This window comes from Arvicola amphibius, chromosome 8 (genome assembly GCF_903992535.2).
Source record: "Arvicola amphibius chromosome 8, mArvAmp1.2, whole genome shotgun sequence".
Lineage (NCBI taxonomy): Eukaryota > Metazoa > Chordata > Mammalia > Rodentia > Cricetidae > Arvicola > Arvicola amphibius.
In genome coordinates, this window is record NC_052054.1 from 1,672,095 (window position 1) to 1,693,492 (window position 21,398).

General features: G+C 45.3%; 1 protein-coding gene across 3 annotated transcripts in view; it reads right to left on the minus strand.

Annotated features, from left to right (window-relative positions):
• Positions 1–17,657: 17,657 nt before the first annotated feature.
• Fam120b (family with sequence similarity 120B) overlaps positions 17,658–21,398 on the minus strand; it is a 49,569-nt gene continuing 45,828 nt past the window's right edge. For all 3 annotated transcript variants that reach the window (XM_038339078.1, XM_038339076.1, XM_038339077.1), the window contains exon 10: positions 17,658–19,430. In XM_038339078.1, coding sequence (XP_038195006.1) covers positions 19,393–19,430 — 38 coding nt within the window. In that variant the 3' untranslated portion in view covers positions 17,658–19,392. The remainder of the gene's footprint in view (positions 19,431–21,398) is intronic.

The window sequence follows — 21,398 nt, forward strand, 5'->3', positions numbered from 1 at the left end:
CCACACTCAGGCAGATATGGTGCTGGAGAAGTAGCTGAGAGTTCTACATTCAGATCTGAAAACATAAGGAAGGGAGAGATACTGGTCCTACATTGAGCATTTGAAACCTCAGAACCCATCTCCAGTGACACACTTCCTCCAGCAAGACCACAGCTCTTAATCTTTTTTTTTTTTTTTTTTTTTGGTTTTTCGAGACAGGGTTTCTCTGCAGCTTTTTTAGAGCTTGGCCTGGAACTAGCTCTTGTAGACCAGGCTGGTCTCGAACTCACAGAGATTTGCCTGCCTCTGCCTCCCGAGTGCTGGGATTAAAGGCGTGCGCCACCACCGCCCGGCCTTCTTAATCTTTTTAAATAGTGCCACTCCATTATATGATCCTATGGGGGCCATTCTTACTCGAATTACCACATCCTCTAACAGTGCGTGTGTTCTCTGTGTGGCTAGTTGAGGTTTATTTTCTATAGGAAGCTTGGTAGGAACGGAAGGAATAAGTCCTCATGCTGTAACCCAAAAGCCAGGAAGCTGACAGATATTCCAAGTGAAAGCCAGGGGTCTAACATTTGTGGTTTTGATTGATCACTCAGTAGATGTTCTGATTCTATTGGAAGAAGAGACCGTAACAGAAGCTGGATTCCAACAGAGAGCTTAGTGGTACACGCAGGTTGAGCCTGTGATTTATCACCCTTTAAACTACATTAATGGAGCCTGAGACTCATTCTTTCACACCTTGCTTTTAGATGGCTGCTCTAGACATTCACTGCTGTCCATGATAGCAAATACAACTTTTCTGAGCAGGAATGCATGGCTTCCCACATCAGGAAGAACTCTCAGTGCTCTGAGGCCCTATATCTGGAAGGGACAAGATTAAAGCTATTTAGACGTGTAGTAGGTCTCGTCCAAAACTAATAAGTGACCTGCATTTGCCTCACCTTTAATCCAGCAGAACTGTCCCTGAGGAGAAAGTTTTCCCTTCTGGTGACCAACAGCAATTTAATCAAAGATACAGCCCAGGGCCATAGCAGTTCAAATCACAATTCCCTTTGTCAGACAAGTGGGTCTTAGTGTTTGCTAAACTCGTTCACCAGACAGATTCTGTCAGGCTCAGAGTTCCTTATGTATGCACACCCCTACGCTAATAAAGTCACTGAAGTGCGTGTGTGACATCAGATATCAGTGACTATAGTGAGTCCCCACTGTGTGCTATTCCATGAATGCTACTTTCTTGTCCTTACGGCTCTAGGAGGGAACCAATGGGTGGATTATATGGCACTATAGGTTCTGTATTGTGTTGTCACTCAGGGTCAGCTGGTAGCGGCCTTGGTACCCTTTATGTGTGATTTCAGTCAGGTTGAGTCTCAGGATCTGGTAGATAGGGTGGAAAAGTGAAGCTTCCATAGCAAGACAACACCACTGGACAGCTGGAACAACAGGAATTTATCCTGTCCCAGACACGGAGGCTGGAGATCTAACGTGAGAGCGTCATTATTGTCTGACCCTGGTTGAAGCTCTTTGAGCTGCTTATGTTGCTTTTATGTTCTCTCAGCCTCTTCTTGGTGTGTACTTATGGAAAGGGGCCACTTTCCCACCTAGAGGATACTAATCCATGTTTTCCACCCTAGCTCCTGAATTAGATTTTCACACTGTGACTTCCTACCACATTCTCCTCTCTACTTTTTTATTGTCCTGGCTCTCTCTGGTGAGGAAGTTCTGCATGCGGGCCCCAGCTGCCAGCTCTGCCTGGGCTGCACCTGGGAAAATATGAAGTGGGGACCTCTGAGACTCCTACATCCCACCAGGGTCACTTTGTGGAAAACAGGATTCCTGGAGATTAGTCCTCCCCAAACCATCTCCTAAGGTGGGAAGAAGCTCATATTTTATTTTCGTCTTGTTACCCACCTGGTGGTGGCTAGTCAGACTTTCTCCCTTCCTTACCTCTCTTCCGGGCTGTCTGAGCCACACAACTCTCCACACCTGGGCATTTGTGAGCTCCTTGGCTGTGTGAGGGCAGGACTCCCGTTTGATCTCATCCTCAGGGCCACTTGTAAGCAGAGGGAGAGGATGGAGGTGGTGCAGCACTACTTCTCAGGGAAGTGTGAATGGCTTAACTCTATCAAATCCTTGAGTTCACAAAGGAGCTGGAAGTTCAGGTGGGTCCCTGGGATTGTTCTTGGAAGAGTTGGGCAGGGAAACCTAACAGCTCTGTCCAGGAGATGACAGGCATGAACAAAAGCTCCTGGGACTCTTCAAAACACTCCCTCAGGCTTCGGGTTTCCCTGAAGAATGTCTGAGAAGCTTCAGTATTTACTATGACTTTGTATTGTTATTTGTCAGGTCTGGAAAGACCGATTCTGGGCTTCCTTTGCAGCACACAAACCAGACAGTGTGTTGCTGGACATCTTGCTGGGACCGAGCCTCCTGGAAGCCAGGGAGGGATCTTTTGACCCATGTGGCTGTTGCTGGTCTTGGTCTCTCTGCAGGTGACATTTGAAGTACAAGGGTGGCATGGTGAGGGTGTGGGGGGGTTGGGTTGGGAAATGGATTCTGTCTCCTGTATCAAGAAGTGCATTCCAATGGAATACTACACAGTGAGAAAAAATAATGACATTTTGAAATTTGCAGGCAAATGGATAGATCTAGAAAACAGCATATTGAGTGAGGTAACCTAGACCCAGAAAGACAAATATAATAGGTACTCACTTATAAGTGGCTTTTAGACATAAAGCAAAGAAAAACTAGCCTACAATTCACAAAGATCTCCTGAGTAAACTGGGAGCGTGGGGATCATGGGAGAGGATAGAAGGGGAAGTGGGAGGAAGGGAGGGGAGTGGAGAAAAATATATAGCTCAATGTAGGCAGAGGCTGCTTCTTCATTTTCGATTGCCCAGACCTGAAATAACCACACAGAAACTGTATTAGTTAAAACACTGTTTGACCAGTTAGCTTATGCATATTTCTAACTAGTGTTTATATCTTAAATTAACCCATTTCTGTTAATCTGTGTAGCGCCACGTGGTTGTAGCCTATCGGTAAGGTTCCCTCAAGCATCTGACATCTGTCTCCTGCAGCGGCTACATGGCTTCTCCTTGACTCTGCCTACTCTTTTCTCCTCTCTCTGCTTGGATTTCCTGCCTTTCCCTATTCTGCCCGGCAATAGGCCCAAAGCAGTTTCTTTATTAACCAATGGCATTCGCAGCATACAGAGATCCCACATCAGCTCAATAAAAACAATTAAAAATGAAAAATAATAAGAAGTGTGTTCTATCAGAGCAACACAGTGTCTGCACAGAACATTCTGGGCAAGTGCTTGCTCCATGGACTCACCTTAATAACACTCCCTTGTGTTTATCTCCCCCACAAAGCAACACCAAAATAGCTCTGCCCACCCATTACAAATGTAGGTCTCTCTCTGGGCAACGTGTTCTCTGGTCTGTCTGAAGAGCGAGAACTCTACAATATGCAGCCTTGTAGCCCTGCCCATCACACCCTGCTGGGCTGTCAGTGAAGACCTTCTCAGGCAACTGTAAGGTCCTGGGAGAAGCTCTAAGGCCAGGCAGTGCATGTCATCTGTTCAGACTGGAAGACTACGAGGTATATCCAGGACACAGATCCTACACAATCCTTCCCCTTTATAACAGATATTTCTTTTCAAATCTACATGTTCCCATCTCAAGGGTGATCTTGGCTCCGAAGGCCACCTAACAGACCCAGGCCCCAAGTCACTGCAGCTTAAGGGAGTTCCAGCAGATCCAGAATTTACCTCAACATGAGATGATGGGAAAGAACCCATTGCCTTCCAGACCTAAGAGGCCACTCACCTGCATGCTTCCTCTGTATTGTGGACACCCAGCCTTTGGGCTGCCAAACAAGCATCACACTTGGCCCATGCTCATCAGTTACTAGAGCCATAAAATCATTCTTAAAAGGGTCTCACGTACCTCCACTCTCCAAATCCACATTACTGCTTGGTTCAGGGTGTCAAGGCCCTGAGAGAGCCAGATTCATTCTCTCCAGTTCCAGCAACCATAAATTAAGTCCCTGGAAGTGGTTGCCCTCTGTTAGAATGATGAAAGAATTGGTCTGTTATTAATGTTCAAATTACTTAGGCTTTAGTGGATCCTAGAGCCAAGTTTATCATATTGCATAACAATCCAAAAAGCACCTGGGGTAATGGGCAGCTGTGGATGAATATGGGGATAAAACTGTAAAGGTAAAAATGAACAAGTTTGCTTTTTTTAAAGGTATTTTTTATTTGTAGGTGATGCAATTCTGTAAGAGAAAAACTCTAGAAACTCTACCAGAAAACTCTGATAGCTGATAAACACACTTAGCAAAGTAGAATGTAAAATTGAGACACAAACAAATCAGTATCCTACCTATATATAAACAACAGACTGAAAAAGCAACCAAGAAAACAATGTCATTCAAAATAGCCCCAAGGTATATTAAATTGGAACACATCTCACCAAAATGTGAAAGACTTGACCAATAAAATGAGTGACCCCATCCAGCCTGTGAGAATGAACCACTGGACTGAGGGTGTGGCCAAAGGACATGGGGTCAGGGAAGAAATGGTCCCTGCTCTTCAGAACTAGGTGTGAGAATAGCTAACGGGGTGTGTGTGTGTGTGTGTGTGTGTGTGTGTGTGTGTGTACAAAAACACTTCAAAGCCACCAGCAGCATTCAGACACTGCAAGATGTCCCCCACCCCCTCCCCATCCCCACACCTTCATCACCAGGACGTGAGAGTTTCTCGCACCAAGGTTGACTGCCATTCCCATAGGATGACTCTCTCATCTCTGCCTTCTGTAAAAGCCCTGGCTGGCCAGGAATTCCTTTCTTTCTTAGTGTGTTCTTAATCTTTGGAACTTTCACAGGAAATCATATTTTTGCTAAGAGATAGATGCCAAAACAGAAGGTAGAATTAGGTAGAAATGGACCTGTGGTCCTCTCTTTGACTTAGACCTAAGATTGTCTTTTACCCACAAAAGCCACATGAGCTTGTAGGAAATTCAAACAATAAGGGTGGAAGAGGTGAGAACAGTTGTCCCTGTCCTTGTCCTGCACCCCACACAGGAGACGCCAAAGGACAGGTGTGGTAGCCTGCTGTCTGTCATCTGGGCAGATTCCTCTATTTACCTGTTACCTTTCCCTGCTCACTTGCAGCCTCCTCATCACTCCGCCTGCAACCGCAAAATCCTTCCACGTGCCATGCACCCACTTTCCACTCTGTTTTGATCTTCAATACACAAGTGGCCTCAGCCATGCACGTAGAGAGTACATACAAGACAGACCATAGGCAACTCAATGGAACCACTCTGAAACTGCAGCCTTCCCTGCTGTCCTTGTCACTGTCGGGCAGGTCTTGGAGGACCCTCTCCGGTGATATTTGTGAAGTCTTATGTGACACTACCATGGGGAGCAGACTCACAGCCACAGTAGAGGTGGCACAGAGGTCACTAGGGTGAGGGACACAGTATAAAAGACGTGGCCACAGGTGCAGGAACTACCATAGAGAGTAGTTTGGGCCTGGGAAAGGCCAGCGGTAAGAACTCACGGGCTTCTGACCAGGTTCTTCTTCCTGGCCCGACTCCACCCCCAGTGGACGCAGAATGGGCAAACAGAGCCCCAGAGTCCTTCATGTGTTGGTGTTGATGTTGGTGAAGAGGAAACCAGACTCCTAACTCCTAACTTGGATTTTAGCACAGATGTGGGCAGGAGATTAGAGGCATGATTGAGAAAGAGCAGCAGGAACCCATGATGGAACCAAAAGACTGGAGCTGGAGGAGGTTAGGGCCCCAGAAGCACCTGATATTGGTGTGTATTTGTGCCTGTGTGACATGTGTGTGTGCCTGTGTGGATTGTGTGAAAACATGTGGCGTGTGCATGTAGACGATATGGTGTGTGTGTATGTTTGTGTGTGGACTATGTGGTACATATGGAAACATGTGTAGGGCATGTTTTGTGTGTAGTGTGTGGACACATGGGATGAGCACAGAAGTGTGGCATGTGCTTATATTGTTTGTCTCTATAAGGTGGATTCCTTTTTCACTTATGAAGCATGGAGAACTAGGTGGAGTAAGCCTTGGCTGGGGGTAATTCTGGCCCATCACAGTTGGCTCCCTCCAATGTCCGGTCACAGCAGGATGGAACTTTGAGCACCAGGTGATGATCTGTTTAACACAGAGGCTAAGGAACAGGACGATGCAAAGATGTCGTTGAACATGCAGATGGGAGATGAGCCATGGCTTTCCAGAGAAGAATCTGTGAGGCTGTTGGGAAGAGAGGCAGGAGCTAGGGAGCAATGGGTGTTCTCTCACTGCACAGGATCCTGGGAGCTGTGGACGTGCTGGTTGCATTTCTCCTGTGATGGTGGGAGCAGACACAGGTTTCAGGGAAGGACATTCCGGAAAACAGAAGATAGGCCAGCTCCAAGCTGGAGGTGGTAGGGTAGGGAGCTTGATCTTTGCAGAGAATGGGAATGGCATGGGAAAGGCTGGAACTGGTGAGGAGACGTGGCAGGAGGTGAGCCAGAGAATGGGACAGGGGCAGGGGTTGTTTGAGCATTCTCAAGCTCCCGAGAGTGTACTCTCTCTGAGGGACTCATACAGCCACAGACACCCCCTTCACACCCCAGCTACAGACCAGGCCATTTGCTACCACATGCCAAGGAGCAACTGTTTTATTTAACTAAGAAAACATATTTTAAATAATCATCACATAGTGAAAATAGAATCCTGATCTCTGTGTGCAAAACTAAAACTGGGTGCTGGCCTCACAGCATTGCTGTGTCTTTCTGGGGACGCAGTGTTGAGGGTGGGTGTGGTCAGCAAGAATGGCCACCCTAGCCTGCCTCATTTGCTCACAAACTGATCCAGCCACTGTCACGGGGCTGCCTACTGTGGACAGCAAGAGCTATGAGCACTTGTCTTTGACCAACTCCTTGCTTTCCTTGCCTCCAACAATGTGCCTGGATGGAAGAGGCAGATCTCTCTCTCTCTCTCTCTCTCTCTCTGTCTGTCTCTCCCTCTTCCCCCCTCTCAGATATAGACACACACACACACACACACACACACACACACACACACACACACACATTGCTTCCTGGCATGTTACAGATATTCTGAATAACATTTTGCTTCTATTGATGGATCACAGACTTATAGATCTGTGACTTTTGCTCAGGGTCCTTTCACTCCTCCCATGTGGGGGTCTGGTAGGTGACCTCCAGGTCTTCTCCCACACATTTTGTCTTGCCTAACCCTGGTTCTTTAATAGAGGCTTGGACTATATGGAGAGAGAGGTTACTGGCAGGCACACAGGCAGGCCATTGTCACAGGTAAGCTGTTTAAGGTTGGGGCAGAGAGGTATCCAGTCACAGCCTTCTGGGTCTGCTGTGTGTGCCCTTGAACAAAACTTTCAGGGAAGTCAGGTGAGTTATTTCTAAATATCAAAAGGAACATAACTCTTAAAAATGGTTTAGATATATTTTTTGCATGTATGAATGTTTTGCCTGCCTGCATGTACGTTCATCACACGCATGACTGGTGCACAAGGAGATCAGAAGACAAAATAACGTCCCCTGGAACTGGAGTTACTGTGTGGGTGTTTCTCAGTTTCTCAGCTTCTGCCTGAAGCTTCTGTTTGACCCCTACCCCATGCCTTCCTTTGCCAAACTAACCAGAATAAATCCTTCCGTCTTTGCACTGATCTCATCAGGAGTTTGCTCCTATCAGTGAGCCAAGTAACTAGTACAGGGGGCAACTTCATCCCAGATTTTGACTTCTAAAAAGAGATGTGGCTTCCTTTGGTGTCAATGTCTTACCAGTTTCCACTGAAGTCCATTGTCTACCTCGAACAAGGAGGTAGTTTGCTGTAACAGGTGAGCCCAGCTAACAGTGGTATATACGGCTACAGGTGCCTAGACCTGGACTCTAGGATAGTTGACGCCTTCATGAACAACCTCACACAGGCTCTGTCAGAATCACTTCCCAGAGACAGAACATCTGGGATATTTCCGTGTGTCGCTCTAATTCTGATGGACGTGGACACATCTTCCTCCCTCAGGAAGGGTTGCAGTGCAGGAGAAAGTCAGCTTGAATCTGCGCTCCACAAATGGAGCCTTTGTGGGGCTCGCAGTGGCGTTGTTACAAGGTATCTTTCCATGAAGGAGGAGCATCTTGTAGTTTATCTTTCATGAACTGTTGAACTCCTTTCTTTTTGTTGTCTTAGGCAGAAATATTTTTAATTTGTGGAATAATATTTATTATTATTGTAGCTTCTGGTTGTACTATATTTAGAGTGCTATGATTACACATAACAAATACTTCTCCCAGGTTCTTTTCTAGTAGACTTTGTTGTTCCCCGCCCCCACATCATCCTTAATATTTAAATCTCTGATCTGCCTATAATTGATTCTAATTGAATTCAGACAAACTTTGTCATATTTTTAGGAAATTATCAACTCAACACCATCACGGGAAAATCCTATAGTACTTTAAATATCTTTCTCGTATAATTTGAAAATTTGATGTTTTCTAGTTACTCGTTTGCCAGTAGCACATAGTTTTAAACAGCACTTCAGAGAAGTTACTCTCTGATAGAATGAATTCCTCTATCACTTTTTTTCTTCATTTTTCCCCTTTTTATAGGGTTTTCTTATTTATTCTTGGACATTTCTTCACAGAGACTTAGATTTGGTCTGACTGAGAGCACACCAGCATCCCCTTTATACGGCAGCATACACAAGGGATCCCTTATATTATCAATAATTTAAAACAGAGACTGGGTGGGCCCTGAATTTCACCTGTTTGTCTGTGTCTAACTCTAAATGATCACACTGTTGCTCTTGCTTGTTCTACTAAATGGTAATTCCACAAGGCTTTACCCTTAGACTGCCTAAGTAACTCTCAGCTATGAGACACAGTTTGCCAAGGTCTTAGCAAGATTTGGCATGGCCATTGAGACATCAGCATTTAGAACAATGTTCTCAACTTTCCCACTGCTTCAACCCTTTAATGCCATTCTTCATGCTGTGGTGAACCCCAACCATAAAGTTGTTTTTGTTGTGACTTCATAATTTTGCTCCTCTGATGAACTGTAATGTAAATATCTGATACACAAGATGGTCTTAGGCCTCTCATGAAAGAATCACTCAAAATCAGAGGGGTCACAATCGCCAGGCTGAGAAACATGGTTTTAGAAGCTGTCTTTTTACTCTTAGGTAGAAATGCTATATTAGCTCTGTAGGAAAACTTGAGGCTTTATGTCAGTGTCAGGAAAAGCAGGGGTGGAGTCAGAAAAAACAGCAACTGAGAACCGACATTTCTCATTGCTTATACTGATAGTCTGGAAGTGAGTATCTATCTATCTATCTATCTATCCATCCATCCATCCATCCATCTATCTATCATCTATCTATCTATCTATCTATCTATCTATCTATCTATCTATCTATCTATCTTTCTATCATCTATCTATCTATTATCTATCTATCTATCTTTCTATCATCTATCTATCTATTATCTATCTATTATCTATCATCTATCTATCTATCTATCAATCATCTATCTATCATCTATCTATTTATCCATCTATCTTTCTATCATCTATTATTTATTTTTAAATACAGGGTCTCATGCAACCCAGGCTGGCTTCAAACTTACTATATAGCCACAGTGACCCTGAAGTTCTTATCCTTAGAGCTGGGCCTTTTTTTGCACACCTATTTAAATGGGAATTAACATGTAAATGAGGCAAAGAAATTGGCCTCGGTCTCAGCAGGAGTTGGTAAAAACTCCAGGCTGACTTATTCTCACACCTATTTGGTGCCCAACACATTTGGTCTTTTGGAAGTTGTTTAAAGATTGAATTTTAATTTTATTTAAATGATGCTATTTAGGTTTAAGAGTTTCCAGGTTAAAGAGTTGTCATGATAAACAATTGACTGAGTAAGGGCCAGTCTTTAGGGAGGTTGATTGTCATATTCAAAACAAGATTCTCATAGACTTGGCCAGGCATTGAACAGACAGTATTGAGATATTGGTGCTAAGGTCAGAAGAGGTCCTTTGGCCTTGGAGGACTCAGGAGGTAAGACAGAGAGCAGGCCCTGCTAAACTGGGGAAGGATGAAGTGGTAAGACGTCCTTTAAGGCCCAGGCCCTGACTGAGGTCTCAGTACTTTCTAATGCTGCACAGAAACTTTTAAAATAGATTTATTAAGATTCTGGAAGCTGTGACCACCACCAGCACACTGGCCAGGACATTTCTGGAAGGCCTTTAAGAATGTGAGGGTTTGGGTTGCAAGGGGGTGATGCCATTCAGATAGGGCTCTCTCCTTGTCCCAAATGGAAACTTATAGGGATGCTGGCTCCCTGGGGACATATTCCCTGAGGCACTGTTCCTTTGCCAGTGACAAAGAGGCTCCAGAGGCCCCAAGCAGAGCTTATGGGAAGCTGGGCAATTAGACCACAGCTGTCCAGTCTTTCCTTTGGCTGGGGATGCCAACGCATTTGCCCGATGTGATGAAGCACTGAATGTGGTCCCTGTGGTCATGCACCCCCAGGATCCTACATGTTGGCTAGGTTGCTACCAGCCTGTGCGACAGCAGAGGAAAATAGACTTGAGACTTTGTGAGCCTGAGCCCCCAGATTTCTAATAAGAAAAAAAGCAGAACCCATTCTGACCCTGGCCTTGTGCTAAGGTGACTGTCCTATGCTGGGATGGCGGCCGTGTGACCTTGTTAAAAGATGTGGTTCCAATTTCTTGACCCTTGCCAGAAATCTGGAACTCCCCCTGGGACCATGGCAGAGCCCCCTCCACTATCCAAACTAAGCAAGAGATGTTTTCCAGGACTGATTGTTGTTAATAGCAGCTCGTTTGTCTCCCCTCACACTAACTCCAGAAGGGCGGGGAGGACAGATGTCCCATCGTGAGGCAGAGCCTGGATGGAAGGCTGAGACTCCACAGACACCAGCTTTTGAGCTGGACTCTGTGCTGGAGCCAGGCCCAAGGAGCCCTGGGAAAGAGAGGCAGATCCCTGCTTTGGATTCATCAGCAGCATCCCCAGCTGTGCCTGAGTGGGGACCCTGCAGTGGGTGGGGTGCTGGGGAGAACAAACAGGAATGCTTAGGAAAGCTTCTTCCCAGCCCACCCTGGAACCCGCCCCTCCTCCAGCGTTCCCTGGTGCCTGGCCGGCCTCTCCGCTCACACTTCCCTCCTCTCTGCCCCCTTTCCCTCTGCCTCCCCTAGCCCATTCCAGAGCACAGATAAAAGTGGAACCTGAGCAGCAAATGTGTGCGGTGTTGCGCCAATCAAGGGTCCCATCTCCAAGGTAACGGGCACACTTCACAGCCCTGTGAACAGATGGTCAGTGGGCAACAGGCAGCATATGTTCCTGTGAGCCCTGACACAGGCGCAGATGGAGGGTGGGCGGGAGGTGGGCCCGGGACATAACCTGACATTTCCTTCTCTCCCGTCTCATTGGGGTGCTTTGTCAGAGGGCACTGACTGAAATTAGTGTTCTGTGTGGTTACGAACGCTGCGGTGCTGCTTCAGGCCCGCCTAACCAGAGGCCACATCAGTAGCCGCGGGAGCCGCCCGGCCTCATTCAGCAGCTGTTGCCTTGCCCGTCTGCATTTTCAGCTCCCAGTTTATGTGGCTCTTTATAGTAGAAACCACACTTTCCTTTGTGAATGGGATCAAGGGGGAAGTGATGGTGTCCTGAGAGGGGGCAAGGAATTAAAAGTTGGAAATGCGTTTTCATGCTTGCTGAGTTCTGGCCAGTGTGACACAGCGACCTCAGGGCTCAGATCATCTCTGCGATGGATGAGATGTCAAATATTGCCTTCCACCATCACGAACGTGGGGTTTGTTCAAGGGGTCTGGGTGAAGAGTCAGAGTTATCTCATACTGACTGTGTTCTGTTAATACCACAACGCCACATCTCTGGGTTCCCACAGCCACCTGCCAGTAGCCATTTTTGGACACTGGACCCTGGGCTAAGAGTCTAGATGTATCCAGCAGGGTGGGCGAAAGACTGGGTATGGGCTCAGCAGCTACCAGAGGCTGGATATTTTGTCCCTACGCTCATTACTGCGGTGTCTGCTGGTCCCCAGACCCAACAGTGCTCAGTGGGCAGAGTCCCTGTGTCTTCATTCTGTCCCTGGCCTATTGTGACACTGGATTCATGAATTCCCTGCCCTTTTGAAGGCACCACCTACATCACTTGTTCTGTGGTGACCCTGATGTATTAGTTAGGGTTACTATTGCTGTGATGAAACACATGACCAAAAGCAACTTGGAGAGGAGAGGGTTTATTTGGCTTACATATCTTGAATCACAGTCTCTAGAGGGAAACCAAGGTAGAACTCAAACCAAGTGGGCACCTGGAGGCAGAAGCTAGAGGGGAATGCTGTCTGCTGGCTTGTTCCTCCTAGCTTGTCCAGCTTGCTTTCTTACAGAACCTAAGACCACCAGCCCAGGGGTAACTCTTCCCATATCAATCACTAATTGCAGGCTTGCCTACAATCTGATCTTATAGAAGCATTTTCTCAATTGAGGCTGTGTCAGGTTGACAGAAAAGGCTGGCCAGGAAATATAGGCGATATTCACTGTCTCCTGCCCACTGCAGGAATAGCGATAGTATATTTCTACTTGAGCAGGACTCTAGCTGATATCCTATTAACATGCCTTCAGGTTTCTGCTCCTCAACACGCCGTACAAAGAGCCTGCATGAAGAAGCTATCAGGACATGGATGGAGGGGTACTCAATAGTTCTTTCCATGCAGATTGTGTTAAAGGAATCAGAGAGACATGCTTGATTTGGTCATTTGGCGGGGATGTATGCCGAGATAAACACAGAAGGAACTAGCTTTCCATGTCAGTTGAGATAGCCCCCCCCCCCCCCACTACTGCCAGTACTGGGCATTGAACTCAGGGCCTTGCATAAGCTAAGCAAGTACTCTGTCTCTGAACCCTCTTTCCACTTTTTGAGACATGGTTTCACTAAGTTCCCCAGGCTGATCTTGAACTCCATCCATAGCCCAGACAGTCTTTGAACTTGTAATCCCTCTGCTTCAGGCTCATGACTAATTATGTGTGTGTTAATATTTTTGAGACTTGAGGCCCAGATTGGCCTTTAATTTACAGCAATTCTCCTGCCTCAGATTCCTAAGTAGAGGTTATAGGCATAAGACATCAGACTTGGCTTTCTTCTTTCTAAGGAAGGTCTCATAGCTATACATTTCTTCAACACTGTTCTAACTGCATTTCCTAAGTTTTGTTCAATTGCATTTTCATTTTCAGTCTTCACTTCTAATTGTTTAGTACCATAGGCGTTGCCACATTTTTGTAAAATTTCCAGTTTTTTTTTTATGTTACTCATTTCTAGCTTCATTTTATTGTGGTCAGAGAAGATACTTTACACATATTTCTTCTGAATCTACTAAGACTCATTTTATGGTGGAGAGACAGACATAGGTTCAATTCCCAGCACCCACAACAAGACTGTTCAAAAACTGTCTGTAACTTTACTCCCAGGGGATCTGATGCCCTCTTCTGGTTTCTGTGGGCACCACACTTTCAAACGGTACACAGACATACATGCAGATAAAACACAAAAATAAATAAATCTTAAAAAAAAGGACTCATTTTACTGGGCATGGTATTGCATACCTGTAATCCTATTAGAAGGCTGAGGAAGGAGAACTGGGTTTGACTGGTCTTTGGCCTCAAATATAAACAAAAATTCACATTCTGTATCCTCACAAAATGGTCTGTCTTTTTTATTCCTCCAATATTTTCGTAGTGCACTTGATTCTCTTATTTCCCCTTATGTATATTCTGCAGCAAATTTATCTGCTTTCTGTAGGAATTAATTTATTATCCCAAAGTCATAACAATACAACATGAATTTTATCAAATAATTTCCTCACACACCATAAGACCAGCAACAGACTGCATTTGTGTGTGCATATGGGAAGATCTGCAGACAACACATTCTTTGTTGGGTGTAGGGATCGACTTAGAACTTCGGGCTTTGCAGCAGGTGCCTTTACGGCTGAGCCGTCTCATTGGCCCTCATTCTGCATTTCCTACAAGGCTAGTATAGTAAATGAATGCCATTTATTATGGTAAATATAAGGTATTTGGAAATACCTCAACCTCATCCTTACTTTAGGAAGATAGCTTTGCCTGATAAAGAACTCTCAGTTGACAAGTTTTCTTTTGCATTAATTTTCAAAAAAAAAATTATGTGTATGTGCCTGCTTGTCTGTATATGCACCATGTACATGAAGTTCCTATGGAGGCCAGAGGGCATCAAATCCCTTTTGAACTGAGTTACAGGAAGTTATGAGATGCCCTACGTGGGTGTTGACTGCTGACCCATCTCTCTAGTCTTTCTTTTGCATTTTGAGTAATATAAATGTGTCCTCTATCTTCCAAGGCTTTGAAAAAAAATCAGTGATAATCTTAGGAGTTGCGTGTCTTTGATAAGTCATGTTCAAGATTCTGTGTTGTCAGCCCTCATACATCTGTCTTTCCAAATGTGTCCTGTTTTCTTGGATGCACACATTCTTCTTTGGGGACACTATGCTGATATCTTGTTTGTACAAATAAAGTTTGCTTGAAGACCAGAGGGCAGAGCTATTCACTAGCTAACCATAGAGCCCCGGAGAGCTGTATAGACAGACAGGAAGTGATATGACCGAGTGGAGAGAGGAAGTGAGAAGGCGGGAGGAGACAGGCGCTCAGTCTCCTTTTGGCTGGGAAGTTGAGAAGGTAAAGTAGCTGTGGTTTGGCTCCTTCATCTCTCTGATCTCTCAGCATTTTCCCCTATATCCAACTCTGGGCCATTAGAACTTGTGGCTAGAGGGAATTTTAAACATTTTCTGGGCTCCTCCTTTCTCTATGTCTAAGTTTTACATTTTTATAGCATGGTGGCTGTGGTGGTTTGGATGAGATGTCCCCATAGTCTCGGACATTTGAACACTTGGTTCCCATTAGTGATGCTGTCTGGGAGGCTCAGGAGGTCTGTCCTTACTGTGGGTGGGCTTTGAGAATGTAAGGCCTGGCTCCACTCCTAGTTTGTTCCCCTTGTGCCTACTGCTAAGTGTGTGAGCCCTTGGCTTCCCGTTCCAGCTTCCACACCTCCACTCTGCCATCACGGACTCATCCCTCTGGAACCATGAGCCTAAATAAACTGTGCTGTAATTCCCCTGGTCATGGTACTGCATCACAGCACCAGAAAAGTAACTAGTGCAGGGTTCCATGGGCTCCTTAAGTTCTTTCCTTTTATTCTTTAATTTTTTTAAGGCTTAGTAACTTCCAAATTTGCTGTGTCTACTCAATGCCACTCTAGGGCATCTCTGGTGTCGTTCATTTCTGTTGTTACACTGCTTTTTGGTTTCCATATTTATATATATATATTTATATTTATTTATACATTTCTTAACAGAGGCTGTTCATGCCTTCCTTTATGGTTGTGAGCATTTTTAAGTCCTGTGCAATGACTCTGATAGCTTGAGTTCCTCTGGGATGAGTTGTTATCTCTAGCTGTTGGATATATTACATTTTCCTGATTTTTCTTTGTGTTTGTGACTTTGTTGATGAAAGTTAAAAATGTTGAGTCTTATGGTATTATACTTCTGAGAATCAGACTTAGGGTTTGCTTTTGTTGACTTGATGGTCTCTTGGTGCTGTGAGTCAACCTGAAAGGAAAGCCTGGAGTCTTCTCCACTCTCTTCTCCTCCTTCCCCGACCATGTTTGCTGGACTGCTAAATTTGCCCTTACACCGGGTTGCTTTTGAAAGTCCTGTTCATTAAAAGACTGGCTCCCAGGATGGCAAAAATTTGTATTTATTTTTATTTCTTGTGTATGGGTGTTCTGCCAGTGTGTCTGTCTATGCACAACCTGTGTGTGTTGTGAGATGTGGTTGTGAGCCACTGTGGGTGCTGTTAATAAACGCAGGTCACCGAAGAGCAGCCAGTGCTCTTAACTGCTCTCCGGCCCCTAATTAATCTTTACCCATAGGTGGTGTTCCTTTAAACCCCGTGGGAGTTACTTAAGCTAGGGCAGTGGACACATGACAGCCAGCCCCCATGTTTCTCGGGAAACAAAAAGAGCAGCCGCCACACTGCACCCATTCGGAGAGGAAGGTGTTCTGCTCATTTGGCCTTGGCAGCCTGAACCAGACATGCACACAGGGTTGTCACTGGCTAAGCCTCTGAAATTAGTGGAAATTAACCACAATGTATCAATCTAACTTACTTGGACAGTCAGTTTCAATGTTAATGCAGGTAGGATTGCTACTGAGCTGGAATTATGGATTTCTGGTGCCTTCTGATGTATGTTCTGTGACATCACTTCCCTTCTATAAGTATTAAACGGAGTACCTTTATTAGTATTTTAAAATAAATTTGCAAGTCATTTCCTCAATAAATAGAATGGTGAGCTAATTGCTAAGGGTTTAAATCATAGTTGGATTCTATGAACTGTCCACATGTGTTCAAAAAGAATATAAAAAAAGGCATTTACTGCTCAAATGTATGTCATTATTTTTGTTGTACTTAATCTATTGGTTTCCAAAACAAATGTGCTATTCTATTGATCTTTCCATTTTCCTTGTACTTTGGAATTGATTCCGGCGTAGACTGCAAGTGACTTTCCTTTTTTACAGTTTTTTTATAATTCATATCATGTTCTACATACATGTTAGCATATATTTCTAAAAATATTGACATATAATAAAAATAGTTTTCTAAGCAAGAAAGAAAGCATGCCTTCACTTTTCACCTCACTCAGACATGCTCGTCACTTTCCTGTCACAACCCAGAGCTGTGCCCGTTGTCAGTTCCCAACTGCCTAGCGACACCTGCCTGCTCCACTCACGGCTCTGCCTGCTCCACTCTCTGCCTGCTCCACTCACGGCTCTGCCTGCTCCACTCTCTGCCTGCTCCACTCACGCCTCTGCCTGCTCCACTCACGCCTCTGCCTGCTCCACTCACGCCTCTGCCTGCTCCACTCTCTGCCTGCTCCACTCACGGCTCTGCCTGCTCCACTCACGGCTCTGCCTGCTCCACTCACAGCTCTGCCTGCTCCACTCTCTGCCTGCTCCACTCACGCCTCTGCCTGCTCCACTCACGGCTCTGCCTGCTCCATCATGCCTCTGCCTGCTCCATCACGTCTCTGCCTAGCAGTCTCACAAGCTCCTCATTCCGAGGGACGAGGCGTCCACTCTGTTAGAGCACACTCATTTCCTCTTAGAGAGAATATATGTGCCATATTTTGATTCCTGAAAATGCGCTGGTCTTTCTGACCGTAAGATTCTGGGCTAACGTTATTTTTCTATAAAGAAAAAGAAAGATACGACATGCATACCAAAAAGATGAGAGAGGCTTCGTACAGCAGGGGAATAACACTGAGACCCTGGGACTCACAGGCTGTCTGGGCAATAGAACAGGACCTTGTCTTAAATAAATAAACAAACAAACACATACATACATAAAAAGAAAGAAGTATGAGAAAAAAACCGTATTTTTATTTTAAACTGATATGTGGAAACTCTACCACCTGACTGGAAAACAACAGAAGCGACATTCTCATTGGCAAAGCTCTGCACACTGGTATTTTAAATGACACAAACATACCACCAACACAACGGCTTATTTGAGCTCCTGAATGGCATCCATATTTTATTGACAAGTCAGAACACAGATTCTGTGAAGGAAAACAGCTATCACAGGAATATACTTTCAATCTGAGAGATCAGAAACTTGATCCAAAGTTACACATGTGAACAGCAAAGAAACAGACCTTCTAAAGGCAGCAATGTTTCAAAGAAGCAAAAATGAGGACAGGAAGTAGATATTAAAGGGAAATACTCACTGGAGGATCACAAAAGCCAGTTCCACACCAAGGCATTAAGGTCACAGCAGCGACCTGCAGACATAGCATGCAAAAGTCCTAAAGAAGCTGAACAAATATTAACAGTTCAAATGTGGGAGCCATCGACTTTTCTGGTAAATGTAAGGACGTCAAGGTGGAACATGCATGCCCTGCACAGCACACTGGAGCCAGTGGTCTGGGTAGCTGTCAGTGTGAAGACGAAAATGAGCATTTCTAGAGGCTTACTAAAAATTTAGAGATGGCAGGATACATCTTCAGGGGTCAGGAGTGCATCTCCCCAGTGAACCAAGTGTCCCTAGAGACAAGCATGGCTGTCAGGGCCCTGGGCACTGCTACTCTCATGTTCCCAGTGGAGACAGGGAGTAACCGCAAAGGCCAAAGAGGACCTTATTTCTCAGTCTGACTCACTGTGCTGCTTAAAAACATTACTCGTTTTTCACCTTGATGGGTGTTTTGTCTGCATGTACGTCTGTGCATCACTTGTGCGTCTGGAGTCCACAGAGGCCAGAAGACGCATTGGGTGTGAGCTATTGTGTGGGTGCTGGGAATCACACCCAGGCTCTCTGGAAGATCAGCCAATGTTCTTCACTACTGAGCCATTTCACCTCCAAGCAGAACCAACTTTCCCACAAACAAGCAAGAATCTAGATTTTTTTTTTTTTGTTCTATCCAAACACTTCTGAGGATCAAGAAAAGAAATTGTGGGACAATTGACTTCTGTTAGGATTTCTAATGAAAAAATAATTTCTGACAGATTATATGGCTATTAGATACCATGTGTGATGGTCTGAATGAAAATGACCCCCCTAGGCTAATATGTCTGAATGCCTGGTCTGCAGTTGGTAGAAAGGATTAGGTGTGGTCGTGCTGGAGGAGGCGTGGCCGTGCTGGAGGAGGCGTGTCAATGGGTGCGGAGCTTTCCCAGTTAGTGAGTCTTCCTCAGCCTGCCTGCTGCCTGGCTCCCTGACATGATGGAAACTCGGGCCTCACATTAAGTGCTTTCTTTTGTAAGCTGCTCTGGTTATGGTCTCTTTTCACAGTATCAAAAATAGCTAAGACTCCATGATATCAAGGACTAACGATTTGGGAAAACATTTTCACAATCTAATAAGAAAAGGTGTGAGGGAATCAGAGTCCTGCTAAGATCAGGGATGCTAGTGATACGTGCTCAGGGTCACGGGGTCAGGAGCAGCCTCTGAAACCAAACCAATGGTCATTTTTTACAGAGCATGTGGGAGAAACCTCTGAAAAGAAGGAATTGTTCCTTCTTGTACAGTGTGGTCCCAGTTGCCACCTCCTTGCTGGTACAACCGGGTGGCATCACTCTGAAGAGAGCAGAGTCTGGGCACTGCACTGTCTTTCCACACTTCCTGGAAGAAGCAAACACTCCTTGAATTAAGTCGGTGGACCCCAGTTGGGAAGCTGCACATGTGACACATTAACCTACTGATTCATTTTAAGATACTGGCGAGGACTCCACCTGTGAGACGTCTAGTATCTTCTCCACTGGTCATGCTCATGTCTGCCTCCTGCACCAAACAGAAATAAAACCAAGTAAGAAGCACTGTCCCCAAACAGTAGCTCAAGGAAGTAGCTCTGTTCTAAGTATGCATAAAGACAGACTGCTGAGTTGTACTGGAAGACAGAACATCTTTCAGTTGTGACCACCTGTCATTAAATTTTGTTCCATAATTATTTCATTAAAGTGGAAGCAATTAATTAGGAGGTAGTGCTATTAGTAGAAGGAAACTGTCAAAATTGTTTCTCCTGGTGCCAGTTCTAACCATCTGCAGGACATCTAGATGTTTATTACTGCTAATGACTTTGGAAATGGAAATTCATATGCAGATGGCTGAGAGGACTTCCTGCCAAGCACAGAAAAAGCCACGTGTGGCTTTTCCAGGGCTGAGCACACAAGCCCCCCAACCCCACAGTGTAGCTGGCCACTTCCTGCCTCTGACAGACACTTATGTTGGGAAGGGGCTTGGAGCAGAGCTAGCCTTGAAGAAAACTGTTTCCACATCTTAAAGATAACACTTTTTGGTTGGGCATGGTGGTTCTCAGGATGCAGGGCAGGCGGATCTCTGAGTTACAGGCAGGATAACGACACACAGTGAGGCTCTTTCTCAACAACACACTTCTCTGCAAGTCTTGCTCTTGGCTTTCTTTGGCACTTGAAAGCAATGGCTTTAACACGCCCTGCCTAATGACCCTAAAGTGTGAGGTGATGGCCCTAACAGGTGTCCAGATCAATACGAGCTCACCACCCTGTCTTCTCCACTCCCAGTCCTGTAGCCTCCCAGTGTGCACCCTGAGAAGGGGCAAAGTGAAGAATCCCACCTAAGTTTACAGCTCCTTAATGGAATTTAACACATTTTTCCCTCTCCAGCTGGGCTAAGAATAGCAAGGGAGAAGTCAAAACTTCAAGTCGGGTAGCCATTTGGTCACAGGGTGGCTGGGATGGGTGGGGCTCAGACTCTGATGATGACCACTTCTGGGGTGCACCTACGCCTATCTGCCAGGCTGCAGTCACTGTAGTGACCCCGAGACCTCAGCTCCCACAGGGCCTGTGTTTATGCAGTTAGGTCCAGACTCTGAAAATGTGTCAACTATGACAAAAGGGATCACTGCCATTTTGAACATAAAGCATTTCGAGCCTTTTTTTAAACATGAAGAATGTTGTCTATTTTTTCTAATCTTGAAACAGTAACAACTTTCTACTTTATATGTTGAAGAAACACAAAAATATACAAAAATATTTAAGCCAGGGGAAAACCCACTATAAAAATGTACTGGTCCAAAACACAACCTCAGTAATTTCACAGAAAAAGTAGATTGCCTGATCTTTAAAATAACAACAATTCCAACTAAGGACCAGCTATGTAAGAGTTGGTGTTGCACACAGCACCGAAAAGCACAAATGCAGCAGGAGCAGCAGCAGCAGCAGGAGCAGGAGCAGCAGCAGCAGCAGGAGCAGCAGGAGCAGGAGCGGCAGCAGCAGCAGCAGCAGCGAGTGGCCTGCGGACTTTCTTCCGCATGGGCAAGGCGCCAATGAAGCCCTTGTCCTTGCTCACATTCTGCCCCTAGCTGCTCCCAGATGCACCTCTAGCCTTTCAAGTGGACATCGACCCAACACTAGGCTGCTCAAATTGGCCTTCTGGTCTCAGGTCTTCCCAACCCAACCTTCACAGTCAAGACTGTGATTATGTTTCTATTATAACCCAATAAAATAGAGCTGTCCTTCAAAGTCCCAAGTCTCAAAGCGGGACACAATGTCTATGCAGTTTGTAGGCTTTAACATGTGACCAGTACCATATTCCTGTTTTCAAGTGACCAGAAAAACAGGGTAAATGGGTTCCTCTGGTCTTAAAGCTAGAAAATTACACACACCAGTATAGACTCCCAATGTGTCAAGTTCACTGTGGCCAAGTAGGTAGACAGAGCCAACTCCCTCCTGGAACTTTCCAGCCTGGACGAGCAGCAAGTCAGTCAGCTGA